The 23,923-nt window shown below is 40.3% G+C and overlaps 1 protein-coding gene across 6 annotated transcripts in view; it reads left to right on the top strand.

Annotated features, from left to right (window-relative positions):
• Positions 1-23,497, top strand: part of LOC149264214 (uncharacterized) — a 153,724-nt gene extending 130,227 nt beyond the window's left edge. For 4 of the 6 annotated variants that reach the window (XR_016259611.1, XR_016259610.1, XM_089427683.1 and 1 more), the window contains one exon: positions 23,422-23,497. Coding sequence is in view for 1 of the 6 variants with exons in the window: in XM_089427683.1 (XP_089283809.1) it covers positions 23,422-23,426 (5 nt within the window). In the remaining 5 variants the exon portion in view is untranslated. Of the gene's footprint in view, positions 1-23,409 lie in introns of all 6 variants that reach the window. The other 2 variants (XR_016259621.1, XR_016259618.1) reach the window with 1 other exon arrangement.
• The last annotated feature ends 426 nt before the right edge of the window (positions 23,498-23,923 follow it).

Here is a 23,923-nt window from a genome sequence, read left to right as displayed (position 1 = left end):
ATGATAGTAAAATGCAAATAAAACATAAAAATAACAGTAGAAGACTTGCCAAGACAAGAGGACAAAAGATATGGCACTAGGCAGGGACAAACCTCAATGTGGGGAAACCCTTGATCAATTCATATAATTCTTCAAAAGTTTAGTAGAGAGAGAGAGAGTACAATGTATAGTATTCACTTGCCCAATTACAGTGAAAATTTGATCAGTCAAATAGAAGAAATAGAAAGCCCTAACCAGAAAGTCAACGCTAGTCAACAAGGCATAATTCTTCCTCAATTTAGCTCAGTCAAACCCAGTCAACTTCGACCTCCAACAGCGAGTCCAATTAGCCCAAAAATAGTCTGAAAAAGTTCAGTGAAACCTGGTCAACAAAAGTCAATGCAACAACCAGCCCTAGCACAGTCAACACTGGTGAAATAGAGGTCAGGTTGCCTCAGATTTTGTGCCCAGAATTGTGGCCTGCTCAAACAGAATTCCTCCACCCAAAACCACACTCAAAATAGGTCAACACTTGGTCAATGCAGTAAAAAAAAACTCTGCAATTTTAGTCAAATCTGGTCAATGGATGGAACAAAAAACCCTTCCTTTTCTTCACACATGTGGAGAGTAGCGTTTGAGTTTCGTGCCCAATCAATGAAGAAGAGAGAAGCTGTGAGTGAGTGAAGTGTCCAAATGAGGAGGCATCATGTATTTATAAGCAAATGTTGAGGATGAATAGACGTGACTGTTGGGCTTCTGAGCTTACATGAGATTGCTGGCCGACCTTGACAATTTGTCCATAATCAAAATAAATTCATATTTCCATTTGTACATGTCAGAATGGGATGATCTTTAGATCTATCCTACACCTCTCAGAGAGAGGAATCTAAGAAAAATATGAGTTGCCTCATATGAGCTGTCCAATGTGAAGTTTGGCCCTAGTTGCCAAATTTAACAAAGTCAAAAGGAACCATCTCAAACTCCATCAAGAGTAAAATTTGTTCAAAAACATCATCTAGAAAATAAAATTATTGGTGATGTAGATGATGAGATACATACTTGAAGAACAATGACAAATACACCAAAAATGAATGAGATTGCCCTACTATCCACAATAGAACTAGAGAACTTTACTCAAGTTGGTAAGGATCCTCATTGAATAAAAGCAATGGAAGAAGAGATGCATCAAATAAAAAAAATTGGAACATGGGAGCTAGTACCTCGTCCAATGGGCAAGAATGTTATGGGAACCAAGTGGGTGTTCAAGAACAAGTTGAATGAAGAAGGATAGATTGTCAAAAACAAGGCAAGGTTGGTGTGTAAGGGATACTCTCAAATTAAAGGAATTGACTTTGAAGAAACCTTTTCTCTCGTAGCCTAATTGGAAGCTATAAGGATGTTATTGGCATTTGTTTGTTCAAAAGGCCTCGAAGTTTATCAAATGGATGTAAGATCAACATTTCTAAATGGTGACCTAAAGGAAGAAGTATACATGGAACAACCAAAAGGGTTCAATTTAACAAGAGGAAAATACTTTGTTTACAAATTGAAGAAGGCCTTGTATGGATTAAAACAAGCTCCAAGAGCTTGGTATGCTAGACTTGATCATTATCTTCAACAACAAGGCTTCAAAAGAGGAGTAGCTGGGAGCAATCTTTACATGAAGATAAACAAAGACAACTTGCTAATCACACTTGTGTACATTGATGACTTGATTTTTGCCAGCAACAATGATGAAATGAGTCATGAATTTTCCCAAAATATGTCAAAGGAATTTGAAATGTTGATGATTGGTGAGTTATCCTACTTCCTTGGACTTCAAGTAACTCAAACCAAAGCAGGTATGTTCATATCACAAGCAAAATATCTTAGAGATATGCTCAAACAATTTGGGATGTAACAATGTGCTATTGTGAGCACACCTATGACTACAGGGTGCAAGATGAGTAAATATGATGGATCTCCTATGGTGGATGCTACTCTTTACAGATCAATGATTGGAGCCCTCTTATATCTGACAGCTTCACGACCAGACATCATGCAGGCAGTAGGAATGGTGGCAAGATTCCAATTAGCTCCTAAGGAATCTCATATGCTAGTTGTAAAGAGAATCCTCAAATATTTGAAAGGCACCTTGATTTTGGATTGTGGTATCCTAAGAGCACAACTCTTACCTTGACAAACATACACTGATGCAAATTGGGCAAGAAACATTGATGAGCGAAAAAGTACTTGTGGCAATTCATTTTTCATGGGAGATTGTCTTGTATCTTGGCTTAGCAAGAAACAATAATCCATATCTCTCTCCACAATTGAAGCCGAGTACATAGCTGTAGCAGATTGTTGTACACAAATTCTATGGATGAAGGAAGCCTTGAAGGATGTCAACATAGAAACAAATTAACCAATCACCATCTACTGTGACAACACCAGTGCAACCAACCTTTCAAAGAATCCAGTGATGCATTCAAAGACAAAACATATCCCAATCAAGTATCACTTCCTCTGAGAATAGTTTGCAGAACAAAACATCAAAATGGAGTATGTCAACACTAAGGAGAAAATTGCAAACATCTTCACAAAACCCTTGCCTTGAGAAGCGTTTGAACATCTTAATCTCTTATAAAGTAAGCCTTCTGTAATTTTTGTTTTTGACCAAGTTGGAGCTTGGAGGGATTAGAGTCTTGTTTGGTAATCAAATTAGAGCTTGGAATGATTGGATTCTTGTTTATTGTCCAAGTTGGAGCTTGAAATTTGTTGAGAGGATTGGAGTCCTCATCGTTTTGATTAATAAAATCATTTTTGTTTTGTCTCTTATGTTTTGGTTCAATTTGTGATAAAAATCTTAACCGACATAAATAATAATTGAAAAATATTGATTCACCTACCCCTCTCAGTGTTTTCAACAGAAGAGAGGGTGAGGATTCATTGAGGTATTCCATAGGGGGCAAGGAGACCTCTTCATTTTGCTGTAGTGATATTCTTTTTTACATGCTTCTAGTCACCCTTCTAGTGACAACAACCTGCCTTTTTACTCTGTCAATTTTCTTAGGGTTTTCCCCACTTGTTCAATTTCAAGCACACTATCATCACTATTGTTCTTTTCCTCATGCTCAATTTGTTTCTCATTGCTACCTGCCTCAATTACTTCTCTGTTAGATCTTCTAGGTATTCTTCTTGGCAACTGAGGTTGAGCATTGAATCTGTTTCCTATTAAGAAAGGCTTCCCATGTGTCTTCCCTTCTCTTGAGTTCTTCTATAATTAAAAGTTTTATCAAATCATGATCATACAAGTTACAAGTTAAATTCCTAGGGTTTTGTTGTACCCTTTCTGCCATACGACCCAAACTCTTGTGCAAATATAAAGAAAAAATTTATAGTTCACCAACTTCTATATGAAGTAATACCCTGAGATGGTAGAGAAAAGTTATGGCATACCTTACCTCGCACATAATATACTTTTGTATGACAAATAGAAGGTTCTACCACTTGTTTATGATCCATGATCTTGTGACCCCTTTACCCATGTTTGTATTCAAGTCTTATGAGCATAAACACTGTCTCCACACCCTCTTCTCAACTTGGTTATTTTTGAACCATTGGTCACTAGTATGGGGGGACTCTAGTGGCTTTAGTTGCTGACTCTTCTGAGACATCCATGGCAAGAATCCCAATGGGAAATTTGCCCATCAAAACCTTGCTGAAAGCCTGAGTGACAGTGTTGTTATCAAAATTTTCAGATAATTGGAAGCCACCTTGTGTCGCTTAGCATCGACTTGCTTGCATTGTATTTAGGGGTAACCTTCCAAGAACTTGATTGGAAAAGGCTCTTGCCTTACTGCTCACAATTTTCCTTTATTGACTCAGTAAAGTAAATTCCATGGTCCCCTGCGTCTCAATGGTTCATTGTTAGTCAGGAAGTGGGAATTTAGACTTGAATTGAGAATGGAAAAATTGAGTTTGGATGGTAAATTGGGTTTGAACAAGGGAATTCGTCCCAATATTCACTGATTGGATGAGTAAAAGGGAGGCACATCATGAAATGATCACACATGTAGAGCATGGAAATCAACAATGGGTGCTTATTCAACAAGGTGGTGACATGAACAATGATGCAACTCGATGTAACCAGGATTATGTGGTAGGGGATGTCGCATAAGGTGTTTAAAGAAAAGTCATATGTACAAATTATAACCAAGGTTTTTTTGCTTATAAATTCCATATCTTAACATATAAAAAGAACTTGACCAAGCATGCATGCCTCAGGTTTTACCTTATGCTTTGCAACACGTTGCAAAATAACTCTAAACATGAACATTGAAACTTGTATATAGTTAGTTTTTGATGGTTTGGTAGCATCATACCTGTGTTCTAGTATCGACTTTGGTCAAAGAGGCTTATAAACACTAGAATTCCAGAACCCAGAAAATGTTTCAAGGAATAACTCCTAAAGATGGTTCAATTAGGTTAATTAGGCAATAATTAAATTTCTGAAGTCTAACTTAGGAAAAGTGATTAATTAACAAGAATTAATTGAGAAAGGTGAGATTTCTCTAGAAAATCACCTGGATCAACTTAGAGATGATCTTAGCTATTGATGAGGATTTAATCATGGTCGTTGGTGAGCCAACGAGAGATTATAAGAGGAGGTCGATGGGGTTTGTTATCACTCCAGGAAACTCTCTTAGGTTGTAGCTCAGAGATGCCTGGTAACATATAATCTTCAATATTGTTCTTGGAACTATTGGAATGGATGAAGGTTTGGATCAACCCAGATAACCGTTTCAACTCTGTTTTCACTCCAGACATGCATGAACACCCTCAGCTTGACAAGGCTTTAGACCACTAATGCTCAATAGTTTATAGATTCAATGGATAGATGGAGAATACTGACTGTACTAGAAGATGCATAGATAAACATATATGAATGGCTAGCTACAGGAAGTAAATGAAGCTTGCAAATCCAATTTATCAACGCAAAGATAAGATGACCGTTATCTGGCATTAGACACAAAAGAAAACATGAATAACCTATTCAATTGCAAATCCAATTTATCAATGTAGAGATAATATGACAGTTATCTGGCATTGGACATAGAAGAAATCATGAATAGACTATCCAAGTGCAAGCTTAGGACAGAGGAAAAAATGGGAATTGAACATTTAACAACAAAAAAAGCTTGTATTATTGGAATGAAGATGAGACGCTGCAAGTAATAGAGTATCCACAGTCTCCAGAAGTTGAACCCCTGCTACTTTGAACTTACAAATATTTATAGGCCCTTTACAATGCTCTCGAGCTTTCTAAGGCTCGAGAGGTCTTAATCTATCCTCTCTGTCCTTTGTTTAACAACTTGATGCCATGATCGGACACGCAGGAGCTCAGAGGCCTCTTTCTCTAACAGCCGAGTAACCGCATTTGGGGAGTTTGCTGCGCTGTCTGGGAGCTCGCTCATGCAAGCGATGCTCCATGATCGTTCTGTTTGTTTTGGTTGTGTTACATTGTTGATGCTCCATGATCGCTTCTGTTTCGGGCTGCATCGTGCTGTGGCCCTTTTTGTTCCCTTTTCGGCCTCTGTCTCCCGGCAAGTGTTTCCCGGCCTCTGCTCTGTGATGGAATGGCTCTTCGGGCCTTTGTAATCCCTTCAATCGGCCACTTTTTGTTAATACAGAGGAATGATGCAATACTGTGAACTCCCGCCAAGCTTTGTTTATTTCGAACTTAAAAAGTCCTTAAACACTGTCTATTCCCTTATCGGGCCCATCCTTATCGCTATCACAAGTCGCTGATGGCCCATTCCCAGTCTTCCCTTTGTATTTGGAAATATGTTAAAACACTGGAAATACATTAAAAAATGGCTTTGGCAGACCTGAAAATATTATATATTTTCATTCTCGAACCCCTTCGGGTCCAGGTCTTATCGCATCGGCGCTGCTCCAAGGTTCCCTTTGTATTTCATAAAATACGTCAAATTATGAAAATGCATTGAAAATGGCCTTTCTGCAGATCTCAAATATTATGAAATAATATCTAGAATACCATCGGGTTCGGTTTATCGGGTCACACACATATATGTGTATAGGCCCTGCCCCATGGTGTTGCTCCAATGCGATGTAGCGATGCGATCTGATCGCAATCGCATATCGCTCATGCCTCGGGCAATTGATAACGTTCTTCGTTAATCTCCGATAGCGATCCTGCGATGCGATGTGGGTCGTCGATCTGTGCGCTTGATCGACGGTCCACATTGCATCGTTGATCGCCATTGCAAGTTCCACTCGGTCTGCCCTTAATCCGCTGATTGACTCTGCCGATTGCGAGCTGCCGATCAAAGATCGCTGATCGGGGGTGTCTTCCGCCCAACCTTAAGTCCTCCTCTGTGTTGGCCGATTGCGATTTGCCGATTAGATCTGGGTCATTGATCGGCTAGATCTGACGGCTGCTGTGCATTTCTCTGTTTATGCCTTCGATACTTGGTTTTTTCACTGTTTTTCTAGTTTTCTGCCTCCCGATAGTGCTTTTCCGCCATTGTGAGGGCTCTTGGCATGCGATTGTTTTGATCTTTGAATGATCCTTAAGCAAATTTTGAAGACTTCGGTAGTGTTTTGGATCCATTTTGGGCCACATGTTGATAAGGCTAACACTGGCTCCTTCTGGGGATGAAATCCTCCCTGTGAGGTTTCAAGAATCACATAACAATGCCTTTCCTGTAAAAAAAAAATCAAATCTTCCTCCTAGTGTTCCATTGGGCATGGAGTCTATTTTGCAACAAAATAAAAACTGAAAAAACATATTTGCAATACCAAGGCTTTAAAGCCTTCAATGAAATAATGTTTGAAGAACCGCCCATTGACTGGGCTACCAAAAACATCTCCTCCTTCCAGATTGTGCAGAATGAAAAAGTTGCTCATCTGAACTTGAGTGATGACAAACAGACCTATCCATAAGGCATCAAATTTACCATGGTTGCCCTTCTTTTCCTTCAACACATCCCATTTGAGGACCCAGTCACCAAACAGAAAATTGTCCCATTTTACCTTTCTATCAAAGGTTTCTTTTTCTTGGTCAATGTGCATTTAAACAAATTCATCAAAGACTTGTAAAGCCTATTAATTTCATCATCCTCTTAAAAAACTTTCCAGTATTTGACATTTTCAGGCATAGATAGTCTGTATTTCACCTCATCTCTGTATGCTTTCAGCCTTGGATGCTTTGCTTGGAAAGTTTTGTTGACCTGCTGAATGATGAGGTCTGCGTCTCCAAACACTTTCAGGCCTTTGATGCCCATTTCTTTAGCAGGGTTTATGCCCAACATCAAGGCTTCGTACTTTGCTATGTTATTTGTGACCTGAAAAGTTAATTTGAAAGATAAATGACTGCATTCCTATGTGGGGGACACAAGGACTACACCTGCCCCTGCAACTTCCTTAGAGCAAGCTCCATCAAAGAACATGTCCCAAATCTGTGGGCCTTCTTCCTTTGTGATCTGGAAAACTGGTTTCTTACGCCGCATGGAGGCCAACTAAGATTCTTCAATCAGAAAAAAAACAAGCTCCAAAATCAGTGTCGACAACATAGATGGGATGATTAGTGGGATTCCTTTCATCGCTGATAATATAAGCCAACTGAGCTTCTCTGTATAATCTCTGCTCTCACCTCCAAAAACTGGGACAGTAGCATAGGATAGATCATTTTGTAATGATCCGCCTAATCTCTTAATCCAACATTTGGAAAGTAACATGCCAAACTTGGGGGATACATCTGCTACGACAATATCCATCATCATGCTCTTCATGGGCAGCTGAGACAAAGTGATGGCTAGGTCCTTGATTAATCCCAGGCAATTTACTTTTCTAGAGTTAAAAGAAAACAGGTCATGATAAGGCTTGGTAATGTCAAGACCCGACTTATCCATGATAGCCTTGGGCATTAGATTATGGTTGGCTCTTGTGTCCAGAAGGCAGTTGTGAAGGATTTTGTCATGAATAGTCAGAGAGACATAGAATGATTGGGAGCTATCTTCACAATTTTCAATCATTGGGCTAAGAATAACAACTGGTTTGTCGACTTGCAGATTTACATAGTCAGTGGAGGCTTGGATGGCTTTAGGCTTAAGGGCCTCAAGGATGGATCTTTTGAAGAACTCATTCTTCACTAGCTCAATCGGAGGTATAGGTATTCTTAGCTTTTAAATTTCTGATTGAAAACTGAAAGGAGAAGGAGACTTGTCAAGGCCTCTTACCTCGTGCTCTGGAGCTTTGGGGATGATAGGATCAACTGCTGGTCGCTTCTGCTTAGTAGCTTGCTGTACTGTAGGGACAACAACAATTTATAGGAGTTTCCTTAGCATTATTCATCTTTGACCTCAGATTATATCTGCGCTGATCTTCAGTTTGTAGAACAGCTTCACCGTCCCACTCTTGGCTGATCTGGTCATTGAATAATGACTTCTCATAGGCAGCTAAGGTCAAAAGGTGGCATTGCCTTTGTCTTCCATACAATGGATCTCATCATCTTCTTCAAACTGCTTTTCTTCCATGATTGCATTTTGGAAAGGGGTCTTCACCCTTTGGTCTTTATTAGCATCTTTGCTTCTTTGCAAAATCTGCAACTGCTTATCGATTCTTCTATATGGATTTGGATCTCTAGGAGCAAAGGTGTTAGGAACTCTTCCTTTCCCAGGGTGCTGCTCAACCTTTAATTTGGAGATCTCGAGGCCAATGACTCTATCATCTTGGTCATTTTATCGATCTCGGGATCTGAAGATGATGAAGATTCGCCTCTCTGTCTCCTTCTATCAACATTCCCCTTGAGCTTCTTAGCAGCCATGATGTTTGATTCTACTTCCAAGGCTGCATCCTGCATATTAGCCAAAGTAGCACATCGCGTCTCCCTCAACAGTAGACAGAAGTCAGAATCAAAAGCACTGGCATAGATGAGTTTAGCAGAGGTAGTGGTGGGTTTTACTTCAGCTGGTATCTTGCTGTACATGCAGTTAAACCTCTTATTAAAATCAGACAACAACTCACCATTTTCCTTCTTTAAGTTCCCAAACTTGGTGTGGTAGTAGAGTATATCCTTCTTATCCCCCCATTCTTTAGGAATGCATCATCTAAAGCCTCAATATTTGCTATAGATCTTGGGGTAGTTCTCTGAACCATTTTCTGGCCTCTCCATCTAGGCTTTGGACAAAGACTCTCATCCACACATCATCTTCACTAATGTCCAGGTTATCAGCATAGCTATAGAATGATTCAAGATGTTCTTTTGCTGTAACACCTTTAGTCCCAGTGAACTTAGGCCTATATTTATGATATTCTCCAGTAGGCATGGCATTCAAAGGAGTGGGCAGTACTAGAGGTCCATACCTAGCAACCATGATTCTTTCCATTTTGGTGGGTGCTTGTGGACCTGCCATAGCTGTGGTCGCTATAAGAGTACTGGTAGTTTGAATGATAGAGGGCTGAGGAGTGACTGATAAGACTAAAGGGGTATGATGGATAGGAGGTGAGGTTTCCTTTGGGCATACAACAAAAGGAGAACCTAAAGAATAAGGAGATTTATGAATCTCTGAGATTTTTTCTTCACTGCTAGTATTAGATGCTATACTCTCAACATGTATTTGTTCTATTGCAGGGTTTTCTTGAAGAAATATGGAATATTGTTTGGGTTTACCTGAACTTGATGCTCCTTTCTGCAATGCCTTTCTTTCTTTGATGATTTTTTCAGGGTCAAGTACTGGGTCAACTTGTGACTTCTGAGGATTTCTCAGAGTATGCCTCACAAACTGAGCCAGAACTATGAAGTGGAGTCGCCAAGAGGTTCGTCCTTCAGTAGAGTCGCCAGATAGATGATTACAACCGAAAAAGTGCCTAGACTTTGTCTATCATCAAAGCTGGATTTGTGTCGTCTCCCAGGGAAGTTGAGCTTCAGTCTCCTCTCCCCGGCAGCGGCGCCAATTATGTTATCACTCCAGGAAACTCTCCTAGGTTGTAGCTCGGAGATGCCTGGTAACATATAATCTTCAATATTGTTCTCGAAACTATTGGAATGGATGAATCAAGCCAGATAACCGTTTCAACTCTGTTTTCACTCCAGACATGCATGAACACCCTTAGCTTGACAAGGCTTTAGACCACTAATGCTCAATAGTTTATAGATTCAATGGATAGATGGAGAACACTGACTGTACCGACAGATGCATACATAAACATATATGAATGGCTAGCTACAGGAAGTAAATTAAGCTTGCAAATCTAATTTATCAACGCAGAGATAAGATGACAGTTATCTGGCATTAGACACAGAAGAAAACATGAATAACCTATTCAATTGAAAATCTAATTTATCAGTGCAGAGATAAGATGACAGTTATCTGGCATTGGACACAGAAGAAATCATGAATAGACTATCCAAGTGCAAGCTTAAGACAGAGGAAAAAATGGGAATTGAACATTTAACAACAAAATAAGCTTGTATTACTTGAATGAAGATGAGACGCTGCAAGTAACAGAGTATCCACAGTCTGCAGAAGTTGAACCCCTGTTACTCTGAACTTACAAATATTTATAGGCCCAGAAGGCTCGAGAGGTCTTAATCTATCCTCTCTATCCTTTGTTTAACAACTTGATGCCATCACTGGACACGCAGGAGCTCGGAGGCCTCTTTCTCTAACAGCCGAGTAACTGCATTCAAGTAGTTTGTTGCGCTGTCTGGGAGCTCGCTCGTGCAAGCGATGCTCCATGATCGTTTTGTTTGTTTTGGCTATGTTGCATTGTTGATGCTCCATGATCGCTTCTGTTTCGGGCTGCATCGTGCTGTGGCCCTTTTTTTCCCTTTCCGGCCTCTGTCTCCTTGCAACTGTTTCCCGGCCTCTGCTCTGTGATGGAATGGCTCTTCGGGCCTTTGTAATCCCTTCAATCGGCCCCTTTCTGTTAATACAGAGGAATGATGCAATACTGTAAACTCCCGCCAAGCTCTATTTATTTCAGACTTAAAAAGTCCTTAAACACTGTCTATTCCCCTATCGGGCCCATCCTTATCGCTATCGCAAGTCGCTGATGGCCCGTTCCTAGTCTTCCCTTTGTATTTGGAAATATGTTAAAACACTGGAAATACATTAAAAAATGGCTTTGGCAAACCTGAAAATATTATATATTTTCATTCCTGAACCCTTTCGGGTCCGGGTCTTATCGCATCGACGCTGCTCCAAGGTTCCCTTTGTATTTCATAAAATACGTCAAACTGTGAAAATGGCCTTTCTGCGAACCTCAAATATTATGAAATAATATCTAGAATACCATCGGGTCCTGTTCATCGGGTCGCACACATATTTGTGTAAAGGCCCCGCCCCATGGTGTTGCTCCGATGCGATACAACGACGTGATCTGATCGCAATCGCATATCGCTCATGCCTCGGGCCATTTGATAACGCTCTTTGTTAATCTCCGATAGCGATCCTGTGATGCGATGTGGGCCGTCGATTTGCGCGCTTGATCTACGGTCCACATTGCATCACTGATCGCCATTGCAAGTTCCACTCGGTCCGCCCTTAATCCGCCAATTGCCTCTGCCGATTGTGACCCGCCGATCGGAGATCGATGATCAGGGGTTTCTTCCGCCCAAACTTAAGTCCTCTGTGTTGGCCGATTGCAATTTGCTGATTAAATCTGGGCCATTGATTGGCCAGATCTGACGGCTGCTGTGCATTTCTCTGTTTATGCCTCTGATACTTGGTTTTTTCACTATTTTTTCTAGTTTTCTGGCTCTCGATAGTGCTTTTCCGCCATTGTGTGGGCTCTTGGCATGTGATTGTTTTGATCTTTGAATGATCCTTAAGCAATTTTTGAAGACTTAAGTAGTGTTTTGGATCCATTTTGGGCCACATGCCGATAAGGCTAACAGGGTTGGAGCAAGACACACTTGAGGTTGAGTTCCTTGGCAGAAATCGAGCATCCAACAGTTGAGCAGAGAAAGTTCGAGCTAGAGGGGACATAGAGACAATGAGGGAGCAAAGACAGTGTGTTAAGAGGAAGTTTTCCAGTTACGGAGAGGCAACAACAAGAGACAAAATTATTCCACTAGAGGTTGTGCAGACAACTTCAGAGTGGCAAATCGATTTGGCTGAGCGGGGGGCGATTCAACTTCCAGAGGCTGGGAAAAATTTCCAGAGGGTTGGAGGATCACTTCCAGTGGCAGCAACAGGTAGGACATTTGATTCAGAGGAAGATTCCAGGAGTGCAAGTTACAGGGTGCATAGAAGCCTGCACAGTGGTTTTGGATGACCAATTTTCTAAGTGGTGTTGTGTTGGGATTGCTCGTGGAGGAGGGAGAAATTTCCTCAATAATTTTGCCAAATATTCTTGCCGAGGATTGCCAAGTTTTGGCATCCAAATTGTACTCATATTTTCCCTGCTACATAATAATAAAACCCTCATTTGCTGCACCAGTTTTCTCGCACTGGGTTTTTTTGGGGACATTTGTCCAAAAATAACTGTGTCAATTCTATTTTGTGTGTGCTCTATATTTCTCAGTTCTAATATTTTATTTTCTGTAATGTTTTTATGGTGAAAATTGCAGTTGTGATTTTATTCATTATTTGTTTTTGCAAATAAACTGCACTTAATTTTAACAAATTAGAATAATTATTTCTAGTTGTTGCAATATAATTGAAAATTTCACGTGGTATCAGAGAGAGTTTGACAGATCCAGAGGCTCAAAGACAGAGGGGGAGAAATTTCGCAGTTCAGAGAGACTCTGAGCGAATTTCTTCTAGTTTTGTGCAGAGGCTGGCTAGGCAGTTCGAATTGCTAGACAAGGGTTCAATTTTCCAATTTTAGGTGGCAAAAAGAGTTCGATTTGTTTAGTTGCAGTTCCAGTAGGCAGTGGTAAAGCTAGGAAGCCGTTTTAGTAAGCATATCAATATTTTCGTTGAGTATATCTAGGCGCAGTTGTTTTTGCAACAATTATGCAGTAGCAGAATCAACGCCGAGTGGAAGAGAAATAACAAACAAAGGGATTTTTCTCAAAGGGCTTCCAGATTCAGTTTTTTGAAATAAGTTCTTGATTTCCAGTTGCAAAAGGTCGTGCGAGTTTTCCAGACTAGCCACTTTGAGTTGCCGAGATTACGGTTCATGTGCCAATTTCAAGAAAAGGACACCCGAAGGTAGAGTGAGGCAACAATAGTAGTTCTGCACATTCCAGGAAGGAGTGTGAGTAGTAGTGCAAGTAGCCGAGCAAGAGAGGAGGAGATTCCTATTTATTTTCCCAGTTGTGAGTTTTGCAAAAAATGGCCTCAACATGACTTTGAGATTAGGATAGGCTAGATGGAGCCTCAAATTATTGTATCTGGAAAGCTAGGATGACTTTCCTGCTAGATGAACATGGTCTGAAGATGTATGCAAAGAGAGTTGTAGCGGTACCTATAGACCCGTTGCAACTAGAGAATTACAATAAGGAGTTGGTCAAGGCGAAGCGGTTGATCCTCGATGGAGTTCAAGATCATGTAGTCTCACACTTAGCGACCAAGAATACAACCAAAGAAATGTGGGATGCTCTCGCATTACTCTACTAGAATTCTTCCGAGAATCAGAAGATGTTCTTTAAGGAGAAGCTGAGAACCTCTAGGATGCAAAAGGGAGAAGGAGTTACTCCCTGCCTCACCAGGATTCAGGATGTTCGGAATAAGCTTGTTGCAGTTGGAGAGACACCTCAAGAAAGTGAATTGGTGCATGTAGCTATCAACGGTTCGAGGAATGGACTACTTTCGTCCAAGGTATCTATGGACAATATCAACTACCAAGTTGGGATCGATTGTTGGCAGATTTCATGCAGGAGGAGATGAGACTTGCTCTAGTCAAGAGTAGTCCCAATGGCATCAACAGAGGATCGAAGAGTGTGAAGGAGGAGGAGAATGTAGTCCTTGCGTCAAAGGGAAAGGCAAAGAAAGGTCCTAGTTAGGGACAATGCTCATAGGGAGGAGAAAAGAAAAAGAAAGATTTGTTGAAGATTAAGTGCTTCAGATGTGGTGAGTTTGGTCACTGCAGTATCCATTGTCCTCAGAGGAAGAAGGACAAGAAGGAGAAGCAGGGGCAGACAACAAATTCAGCAAAGATCGATCAGTTGTCCTCTAGGTTGGAGTAAGACTTCACTCTATATGCAGCTATACCTCCAGGATAGAGGTGGGGAGACATTGAGCTCTAGACTTTAGAGTTGTGTAGAGTTGGGCAAGATCCTTCAAGGAGGGCATCAGATAGGGGTTGAGGATCAAAGAGGTGTTTCCTCGTGTATTAATACACTTGCTACAAGGGCCCACAATTTTCAGTAGCAAGTGGATCAATGTTAGATGGTGCAGTCATTTCTTGAGGGATAATTGCAGTCAGATGTTGAGGGGTGTAGAGTAGTTGCAGTGCACACATTCTTAGTGGACAGTGCAAAGAATGGTAGTACTCAGATTCTTAGGAAATAATTTTAGTTCATGGGACATAGTTGATTCAGTTCTCAGTTGCAGTAGTTGTAGCAACGACTGCAACAAGAGATCAATTGCAGTGTAGTGCAGAGTTGGTAGCAGTGCAAGGTGTACAATGCAGTGTCAGCAACAACACAGATGCAGGTTGGTTTAGCTCAGAGTAGCAGGTGAATCAGTTGCGTAGTAGCTTGGTGGGTAGTGGTAGGTTGTCACAATTGTTAGACATCAACAACGTGTATGGGATGATGTTATGAGATCGTCTAGAATACCTTTCTCGCTAAGAGGGAGTGTTAGTTTTTGATGGTTTGGTAGCATCAGACAGGTGTTCTAGTCTTGACTTTGGTTAGAGAGGTTTAGAAACACTAGGACTCCAAAACCCAGAAAAGATTTAAGGAGTAACACTTAGAGATGGCTCAATTAAGTTAATTAGTCAATAATTCAATATTTCCTAAGTTTAAAATGGGAAAAGTGATTAATTAACATGAATTAATTGAGAAATGTGAGATTTCTCTAGGAACTCACATGGATTGACTTAAAGATGATCTTAGCTATTGATGAGGATTTAATCATGGTCGTTGGTGAGCCAACGAGAGATTATAAGAGGAGGTTGATGGGGTTGGAACAAGACACACTTGAGGTTGAGTTCATTGGCAGAGATCGAGCATCCAACAATTGAGCAGAGAAAGTTCGAGCCAGAGGGGACACGAAGACAAATAGTCCAGAGGAAGTTTTCCATTTCTGGAGAGGCAACAACAAGAGGCAAAGTTATTCCACTAGAGGCTGCACAAGGACTGCGTAGGCCAGAAAAGCCGGAATAGCCGGAAAATCTGGAACTGTTGGAAAAGCTAGAAAAGCTGGAAAAGCTGGAAAAGCCAGAATTTCCAGAAAAGTCGGAATTGCCAGAAAAGCCGGAACTGCCAGAAAAGTCGGAATTCGGAAAAGCCAGAAATACCAAAAACGCCAGAAAAGCCGGAAATGCCGGAACTGTCGGAACTGCCGGAAAAGCCAGAACTGCTGGAAACGCTGGAACTACCGAGAACTGCCGAAACAGCCAGAGCATCTGTCTCCGAAGGAAGGCAACATGATGTATGAGATCATGGGCAGCATAATAAGCAGCATGATGATATGAGCATGGGTAGCATAATGATGCATGATGATATGAGTATGGGCGACATGATGTATGAGATCATGGGCAGCATAATAAGCAACATGATGATATGAGCATGGGCAACATAATGATGCATGATGATATGAGCATGGGCAACATAATGATGAATGAGATCATGGGCATGGGAAGCGTGATGATGAACAAGACCATGGAAGATGCAACATGATGAGCAGCATGAAGATGAGAGCAACTCATTCATCAAGGTTCAACACATGTGACAGTACAGCGAGGTGTCACATGGTAATGTGCAACAAATAGACGAGATGCAACACTATGATAGGTGAACGAGTCATCTTAGAGAATCAGTTGAAGCAATATGTCTTCAACTGATCTCATGCCGATATCAAAAGTCAAAGTGATTTTCTTCTATTGTAAATGTACTATCTCTCTCACTTTCTCTGCTGAACTTTGAAGAACATAAAAGAAGAATTGATCAAGGGTTTCTCCACATTGTGGGGTTTGTCCCTGGCTAGCGCCACATCTTGTGTCCTCGTCTTGGCTTGTCTTCTGCGATTTATATTTATGTTCTATCTGCAGTTTACTTTATGTTGATATGATTGCTAATGTGGGAAAGAAATTGAGATAAATTGCTCTAGCATAGAACATACCTAAAATTAACATGGAATCAGTGCTGAGGTGAAGACAATGCCCAAGCAAGAGTGAAAGAGCAATCACCAAAGACAATAGGGACAAGACAAAAGGACCAATGAGTTCCACATCTCTCTTCTAAGTTCGCTAAGGGTGAAGTGGAAGCAGAGAATATTATTAGAATGGCACAACGAAAGATCACTTCATCGGGAAGTTTAGATCTAAGGGTTGAAGGAAAGGCAGATGCCTTGGTTGCAATAAGTTCGGCCATCATGCAAAGGAGTGTCCGAATAGCAGAGACACATCTCTTGATGAAGATAACAATCATTCCAGGGATATCTTCAATGATCAGAGGAATTAATGCAGGTCATCAAGGAAATGGTCGAGTCCTCAAAGAAAGCAACGAACCCCAGAATCTCTTTTATGTACTTGATCGCAAGAAGAGCCTGGTGTCCATCTCGGAAATGGAATTTTAAGGTTTCAAGGTGGCACTCATCGATGGAAAGGTACGTTTTTGAAAATAGATTTTTCAAAGATGTTTTAGAGTTTAGGGTTGTATCAAGTCCATTGGGGACCATGTCCATTGACTCAACACCGGAGGTCTGTGAGTCAGATGGTGACCGGGATGCCTGAATTCAAAAAGAGCATGAAGGTACATTTCTAAGATGTACCGAAGGAAAATCTTAGAAGGGGATCATTCCCTTCATGTAGCAGGTCCACAGGTTTGGAACAACCCGTGGAGTTTGAGATTCATGAATGGGAATCTCATGTATACAGGTGGAAGAAAGCCATATATGGCTTGAAGCAAAACACCCCGGGCATAGTATGAGAGGATTGATAGCTGTTTGATGAAGCTGAGATTCACTATGAGTGAAACCGATCCAAACCATTACCCGAAGGTTGTGGATGATAGACCTCTCATACTGGCACCTCATAAGGACGACCTATTTTTGACATGTGCAGACCCTCTCATTTGCAGAAGTAAGAGGGAGTTGGATTCCGAATGTGGAATGATAAACTGCAAGCCTGCGACTACCTCGAGGATATTAACTTTCAGAAGTTATATGGTAGTGATGTTGGACCAGATTTGGGAAATGCCTCTGAGTTTCATAAACTCAATCACATTGATGTTCTTGGTGAACTCCGGACATATGTTTTGCAGTTAGCATGGTGAGTTCATATTTGGTTGAGCCTCACTGGATTGGTGCCAAGAATCCTCTGAGATATCTTCGGGGCACAATATCTCATGGATTGAGATACACGGCCGGAAATATGAAAACTGCATGATTATTCGAATGTTGACTGGGCAGGTAGTGTGGAGGATCTTTAGAGCACTTCTCAGTGCTGGTTCTCTTTGGATTCTGCTTCGATATCATGGATGAGCAAGAAGCAGAAATCGGTTGTTATAAGTACCACTGAGACCGGATACATAACTACGAGTATGACCTTGTATGAAGTTTCCTGGTTGTGGAAACTCTTTAGTGAGTACACATGATGAATACCACTGTGATTCTTTGTGACAACTAGAGGTGAGATTCGATTATTGAGGAATCCCGTATTCAATGATTGCTCTAGCAAATAGACATCAGATACTGCCTTATCTGGGATATGGTAAATTGATGAGCAAGGAGGCTCCATCGCACTGAGATGATGTACAGGTCGCTACACTTTGTCAGAGCCCTGGGGAAAGATCAAATTTGTGATTTTCCCGAACGACTTGGCGTCATTGAGAGACCCTTGTAAAAGGGTCCTGCATGTTGCATACATCGAGCTTTGGGAGCTCTAGGGGCTTGCGGTTCTTACTGGAGCAACATATGACCATAGGGTGACTCACCCTCCCCTGGTGGTGCGCACTGGGACAGGATGATTCGCTCTCCTGTGGACAGGATGATTCGCTCTCCTGTGGACAAGATGGTTCGCTCTCTTGTGGGACAAGATGATTCACTCTCTTGTGGGACAGGATGGTTCGCTCTCATGTGGACATGATGATTCGCTCTCCTGTGAACAAGATGATTTTCTCTCTTGTGGGACAAGATGATTCGCTTTCTTGTGGGACAGGATGATTCACTCTCCTGTGTAGCAGGATGATTAATTCTCCTGTGAGGTCTGGATGATGTGTTCTCCATGACGATTGTGTAGCAGGATGATTAGTTCTCCTGTGAGGCTTGGATGATGTGTTCTCCATGGCGATTGTGTAGCAGGATGATTAGTTCACCTGTGAGGCCTAGATGATGTGTTCTCCATGGCGATTGTGTAGCAGGATGATTAGTTCTCCTGTGAGGCTTGGATGATGTGTTCTCCATGGCGATTGTGTAGCAGGATGATTAGTTCTCTTGTGAGACTTGGATGATGTGTTCTCCATGGCGATTGTGTAGCATGATGATTAGTTCTCCTGTGAGGACAAAATTGATTAAGTTCTCCTGTCGAGGCATCCTACCCATGCAGTATGGGACTCATGGGAAGTACCTCTCATCTGATCAATGAGCAGGGAAATGAGGATAGGGACCATAATAGTACCGATGGACACATCGCTGTATCTACCGTACTCTCTATGCTAGGATGACCTTCATTGATCTGGGATCAATGATACTATTCTGGGACCAGTGGTAGGAGTTGTACCCACTATGACACTGACTTTGGGTCGGTTGAGGACTGGTTTGGGACTAGTGGTACATACTTTGAGACTGACTTTGAGTCAATAGAGTACTAGTCTGGGACCAGTGGTAAGAGTTGTACCTACTATGACACTGACTTCGGGTCGGTTGAGCACTGGTTTGGGACCAGTGGTACATACTCTGAGATTGACTTCGAGTCGGTAGAGTATTAGTCTGGGACCAGTGGTAGGAGTTGTACCTACTATGACATTGACTTTGGGTTGGTTGAGGACTAGTCTGGGACCGGTGGTACACACTCTGAGACTGACTTTGGGTTAGTGGAGAATGGTATGACACATTCTCGATTAATTCTTCTTCTTCATGGTTCAGCAGAGCTAAGTTGAGCAGAGCAGAGCCAGCAGAGCCAACAGAGCAGAGCAGAGCCAGCAGAGCTGAGCAGAGTAGTGCAGGGCACTGATGGCAGAGATAGTACAGTTGGACATATGGATTAGCGGATGGAGTTCTCACTAGTTGAGAGGGAGTGTTAAAATTGGCAACAAGGGCCAAACTCCGTGTGGGTCAGCTTATTTGTGACCGCTGATATTTTTATTAGATCCCTCTCGTTGAGAGGTGTAGGATTGATCTAAATATCATCTGATTCCGATAAGTATTTATGAAGTTATGAATTTATTTATGTTATGGACAAATTGTTAAGTCGGCCAGCAACTTATGTAGGCTCAAAAGCTCAATAGTCATGTCTATTCAACCTCTATGTTTTAGTATAAATAGAAGAGGACTTCAAGTCATTTCTACACACACTTGGATCTCTTCCTCTCCCTATTTGTCTTTGGGTTTTAGTAGGAGGAGAGATCCAAAGGAACTACCGGAAAAGCCAGAAACGCCGGAACTGTCGGAAAAGCCAGAAAAACCGGAACTTCCGGAAAAGCCAGAAAAACCGGAACTGCCGGAAAAGCCGGAATAGCTGGAAAAGTCAGAAAAGTTGGAAATACTGGAAAAATTGGGAAAGCGGGAAAAGCCAGAACTACTGGAAAAGCTGGAATAGCCGGAAAAGCCAGAAAAGTTGGAACTGCTGGAAAAGCCAGAAAAGCTGGAAAAGCCGGGAACGCTGGAATTGTCGGAAAAGCTGGAAACGCCGGAAAAGCCGGAAATGCCGGAAACGCCGGAAAAGCCGGAAATGCTGGAACTGTCGGAAAAGCTGGAATTGCTGGAAAAGCCGGAACTATCGGAAACTGCCGAAACAGTCGGAGCATCTGTATCCGAAGGAAGGCAACATGATGTATGAGATCATGGGCACCATAATAAGCAACATGATGATATGAGCATGGGCATCATAATGATGCATGATGATATGAGTATGGGTAGCATGATGTATGAGATCATGGGCAGCGTAATAAGCAGCATGATGATATGAGCATGGGCAGCATAATGATGCATGATGATATGAGCATGGGCAGTGTAATGATGAATGAGATCATGAGCATGGGCAACTTGATGATGAATAAGACCATGGAAGATGCAGCATGATGAACAACATGAAGATGAGAGTAGCTCAGTCATCAAGGTTCAACACATGTGACAGTACAACAAGGTGTCACACGGTAATGTGCAACAAATAGACGAGATGCAACACTATGATAGGTGAACGAGTCACCTTAGAGAATCAGTTGAAGCAATATGTCTTCAACTGATCTCATGCTCATATCAAAAGTCAAAGTGATTGACTTCTATTGTAAATGTACTATCTCTCTCACTTTCTTTGCTGAACTTTGAAGAACATAAAAGAAGAATTGATCAAGGGTTTCCTCACATTGTGGGGTTTGTCCCAGGCTAGCGCCACATCTTGTGTCCTCTTATCTTGGCTTGTCTTCTGCGATTTATATTTATGTTCTATCTATAGTTTACTTTATGCTGATATAATTGCTAATGTGGAAAAGAAATTGAAATAAATTGCTCTAGCATAGAACATACTTAAAATTAACAAACTTGCAGTTGAATTGCACTTGCCCTTTGCTTGAAGATTTCCTTCTCTTGATCAGATCATGTCCTTCACACTTGCACCAACTCTTCCCTTGCTCTTTCTCTTCACTAGCTCTCACACTTCTCCTACACAGACTTAACACTCGCTCTCTTTCTTCACAATGAACATGTTACTCTCAACTCTCACTTGCTTTTGCTTGAATAGATGAGAAAGGAGAGGAGTTACAAAATGAATTCATGTCTTGAGCCAATAACAAGAGAATCGAATTTCTTGAAGAGTTACTTGAGGAGAAGTGTAACTCATCCCAAGAATAGAGAGAGAAGTACGCATGTCTTAAGATGTTACAATTCGAATTAGGGAGAGAGAGAGAGTTACATTTAGACATGAGAGAATATTTGGTGAGAGTTACAAATCGAATTGAATGAGAATTACAAGTGCCTTTAGTGAGGAGTTACACTTTTGCCATACATTGAATTAGTGAGAGAGAGTTACATTCTCTTAAGTGTGGAGTTACTATTTTATTCCAAGAGAGGTTCGATTCACCAAGTAAGAGATTTTCTATTTAATTTATTTATTCCATGAGAGAATTCGTTTTATTAATCCATTAAAGCTGCATGACTGTAGACTATTTTATAAACAATAGTATCATAATAATAATACTAGTAAGGATAAAAATATTAATTCTTGACTTGTATAATCATGATTGATTTGATTTTAAAGTGGATTCCATATGTCGAGATCATCCTTGATCATTTTGACATGACTTTCTATTTTTTGAAAGTCGCTTCCAAATTGATATGTGACTTACTATTTTTGAGAAAGTCGTATTAGAATTGTCAGAAATGAAATTTTATTATAGGTGGTTCAAACAAAAGCGAAAGATATGATTTTTTTTAAGAGAAATTCATCCCCGAGCTGCCAAATTTTAACAAATGCATCCCTCATGCGAGATTTAATAGGCTAGGTGAGGACCTTTCCTCTTATGAAGTAAACTCTCATTCATTTGTCTTCCAAGGCAGATATAGAGACAATGTTCTGTAATCCGGTACATACATAACATCACGAAGATGTACGATTTCCCCATAATCCAAACGAAATGTAACAAAACCAAATCCCTTCAGCGGATAAGTAGAGTTATCTCCAAGAATGATCTTCAAATTAGTATCCCTGTCAACCAGGTTTGGGAGGACTTCACAATACCCAGTAAAGTGTATAGAGGCCCTACTATCTACCAACCAACTATCAAACAAATATGGAGGATATGAACTAGAAAGAGCAAAAATAAGAAAGTATTCAGATTGAGTAGCAGCTACATTATTTCCATAGCTTGTGTTCCTTGATCTCTCATGAGGATGACGATCTTCATCATGATCATCACAGTCATTAGGGGCATCTCTTCTTCTTCATCTATTATTGAACTTCTTCTTGTTGTAGCCATTATTGTTGTTGAAATTGGACGTTGGAGCATCTATCCTTTCCGGACAGTCCCAGTTATAGTGATCATACTTGTGATCATTATAGCATTCAACTTTTGACATATCCATGTCCCTTCTTGATCTTCTATTAGAATCCCTAGATGTTGGAGCAAGCTTTCTTGAATTAGATGGACCTCCTCTTCTTGTCTCGAGTAACAAATGCAGAAGGATCTCCTTCTTCATGCTTTTGAATCCTCCCTCTAAAAGTCATCCTGGTCTCTTCTTGAGTGCACTTACCAACTAGCTCACAGATTCAATTCATTAATTATAATTCTCTTAAATGTATAACTTAGATATGATCACATTATTACAGTGAATATAATAAATTAAATTCAAAAGTATTTGTGCCTCGCATCTTTGCTGTCCTCACATCTATGCTTGTAATCTACCTATTCCGTGCCTTACTCTTCTGACCTTGTTTGGGGTTGTGTACTATAATCCCGTAACTTTGTTTCATCCTTTTTAGTATACATACCTGAATCTCCTTCGTGGCCTTAATATTATGTCACAATCATGTACATACAATGGGAGACTCTCGTTATTTGAATATGTACATAAGAAAATTTCATTGATATTAATCCAGTTATAATGCCTTGTTATGTAGACTCAGTCATGAAGAGTGAGATGCATGTTATGAATTCATTTCATACCAAGTCATAAATACTATCATCTAAGTATTGGATTTATTTATTAAGCGAAGTCGTAACTTAACATTACAACTCTATTGCAACGACAAATAAGTTTATATTCGATTACTCCTGATCAAGAACTCCCAAGTACAAATTGAAACCATTATAAAGTATATATATTATAACAAGTTCTTCATAGCCTCATGTCTATGTTTTCTACGTTATTTAACCCTATAAAGTAGGGTTAATTCAATATATAGTTGGAGACATTTTTTCGTTACTGATGATTTGTTTTATTCTCTTAAGAGACTTTTCTAGGTTTTCTAGGCTTATGATTTTCTTTTAAATTACAGTTTCTGACTTCTGATAATTGTCATGTGAAAAAAGAGTAGCATTTTTATGTTAATGATGATCATATGCGTAATATATATGTTTTTCGACACCGTTTTGATATCATTTATGTTTGAAACAATAAAGGGTTGAATTCAATCATTATTGAGTATGGTTAGGTGGATGTGCAGGTTAATTTAAACGCTCGCGATCATTCTTTTGGTTATGTCACTTTGAAAAGAAATCAAACGTTAAACATTTTTGGTATTTCTGTAAGACTAGGCATGGAAAATGGGAGCACAAGGGTGTGGGGTATGTTGTAAAAGAAAAGTATGAACCACTTTGTCAACTAATTTGTATCAACTGATGAAATTTTTAAATGGTGTAAATCAAATTTGAACCACATAACTATTCAAGAATGGTGTGATGTGTGTATATATATTGTTTAATTTAATGGCATTCTTAATTAAAATAAGCTATATTTTATTGAATATTGTATTTTTAAGATTTAAATCAATGTTAATTCTGTAATGTATATTTGAATGAATGATATATTTTAATGACATGATTTATGTTTGGAATTGAATGATATATTTTATTTTATTTATTTATTTATTTATTTTTTATAAATTTGTAAATAGATTATATATTTCAATTTATAATTGAATGTTTAATCAATCCACTTTGAAGAAT

The sequence above is a fragment of the Pinus tabuliformis genome, chromosome 6 (assembly GCF_031772625.1).
Source record: "Pinus tabuliformis cultivar Carrire ecotype Pingquan chromosome 6, CPIR1, whole genome shotgun sequence".
Lineage (NCBI taxonomy): Eukaryota > Viridiplantae > Streptophyta > Pinopsida > Pinales > Pinaceae > Pinus > Pinus tabuliformis.
This window is presented reverse-complemented; position numbering and strand designations above follow the sequence as displayed.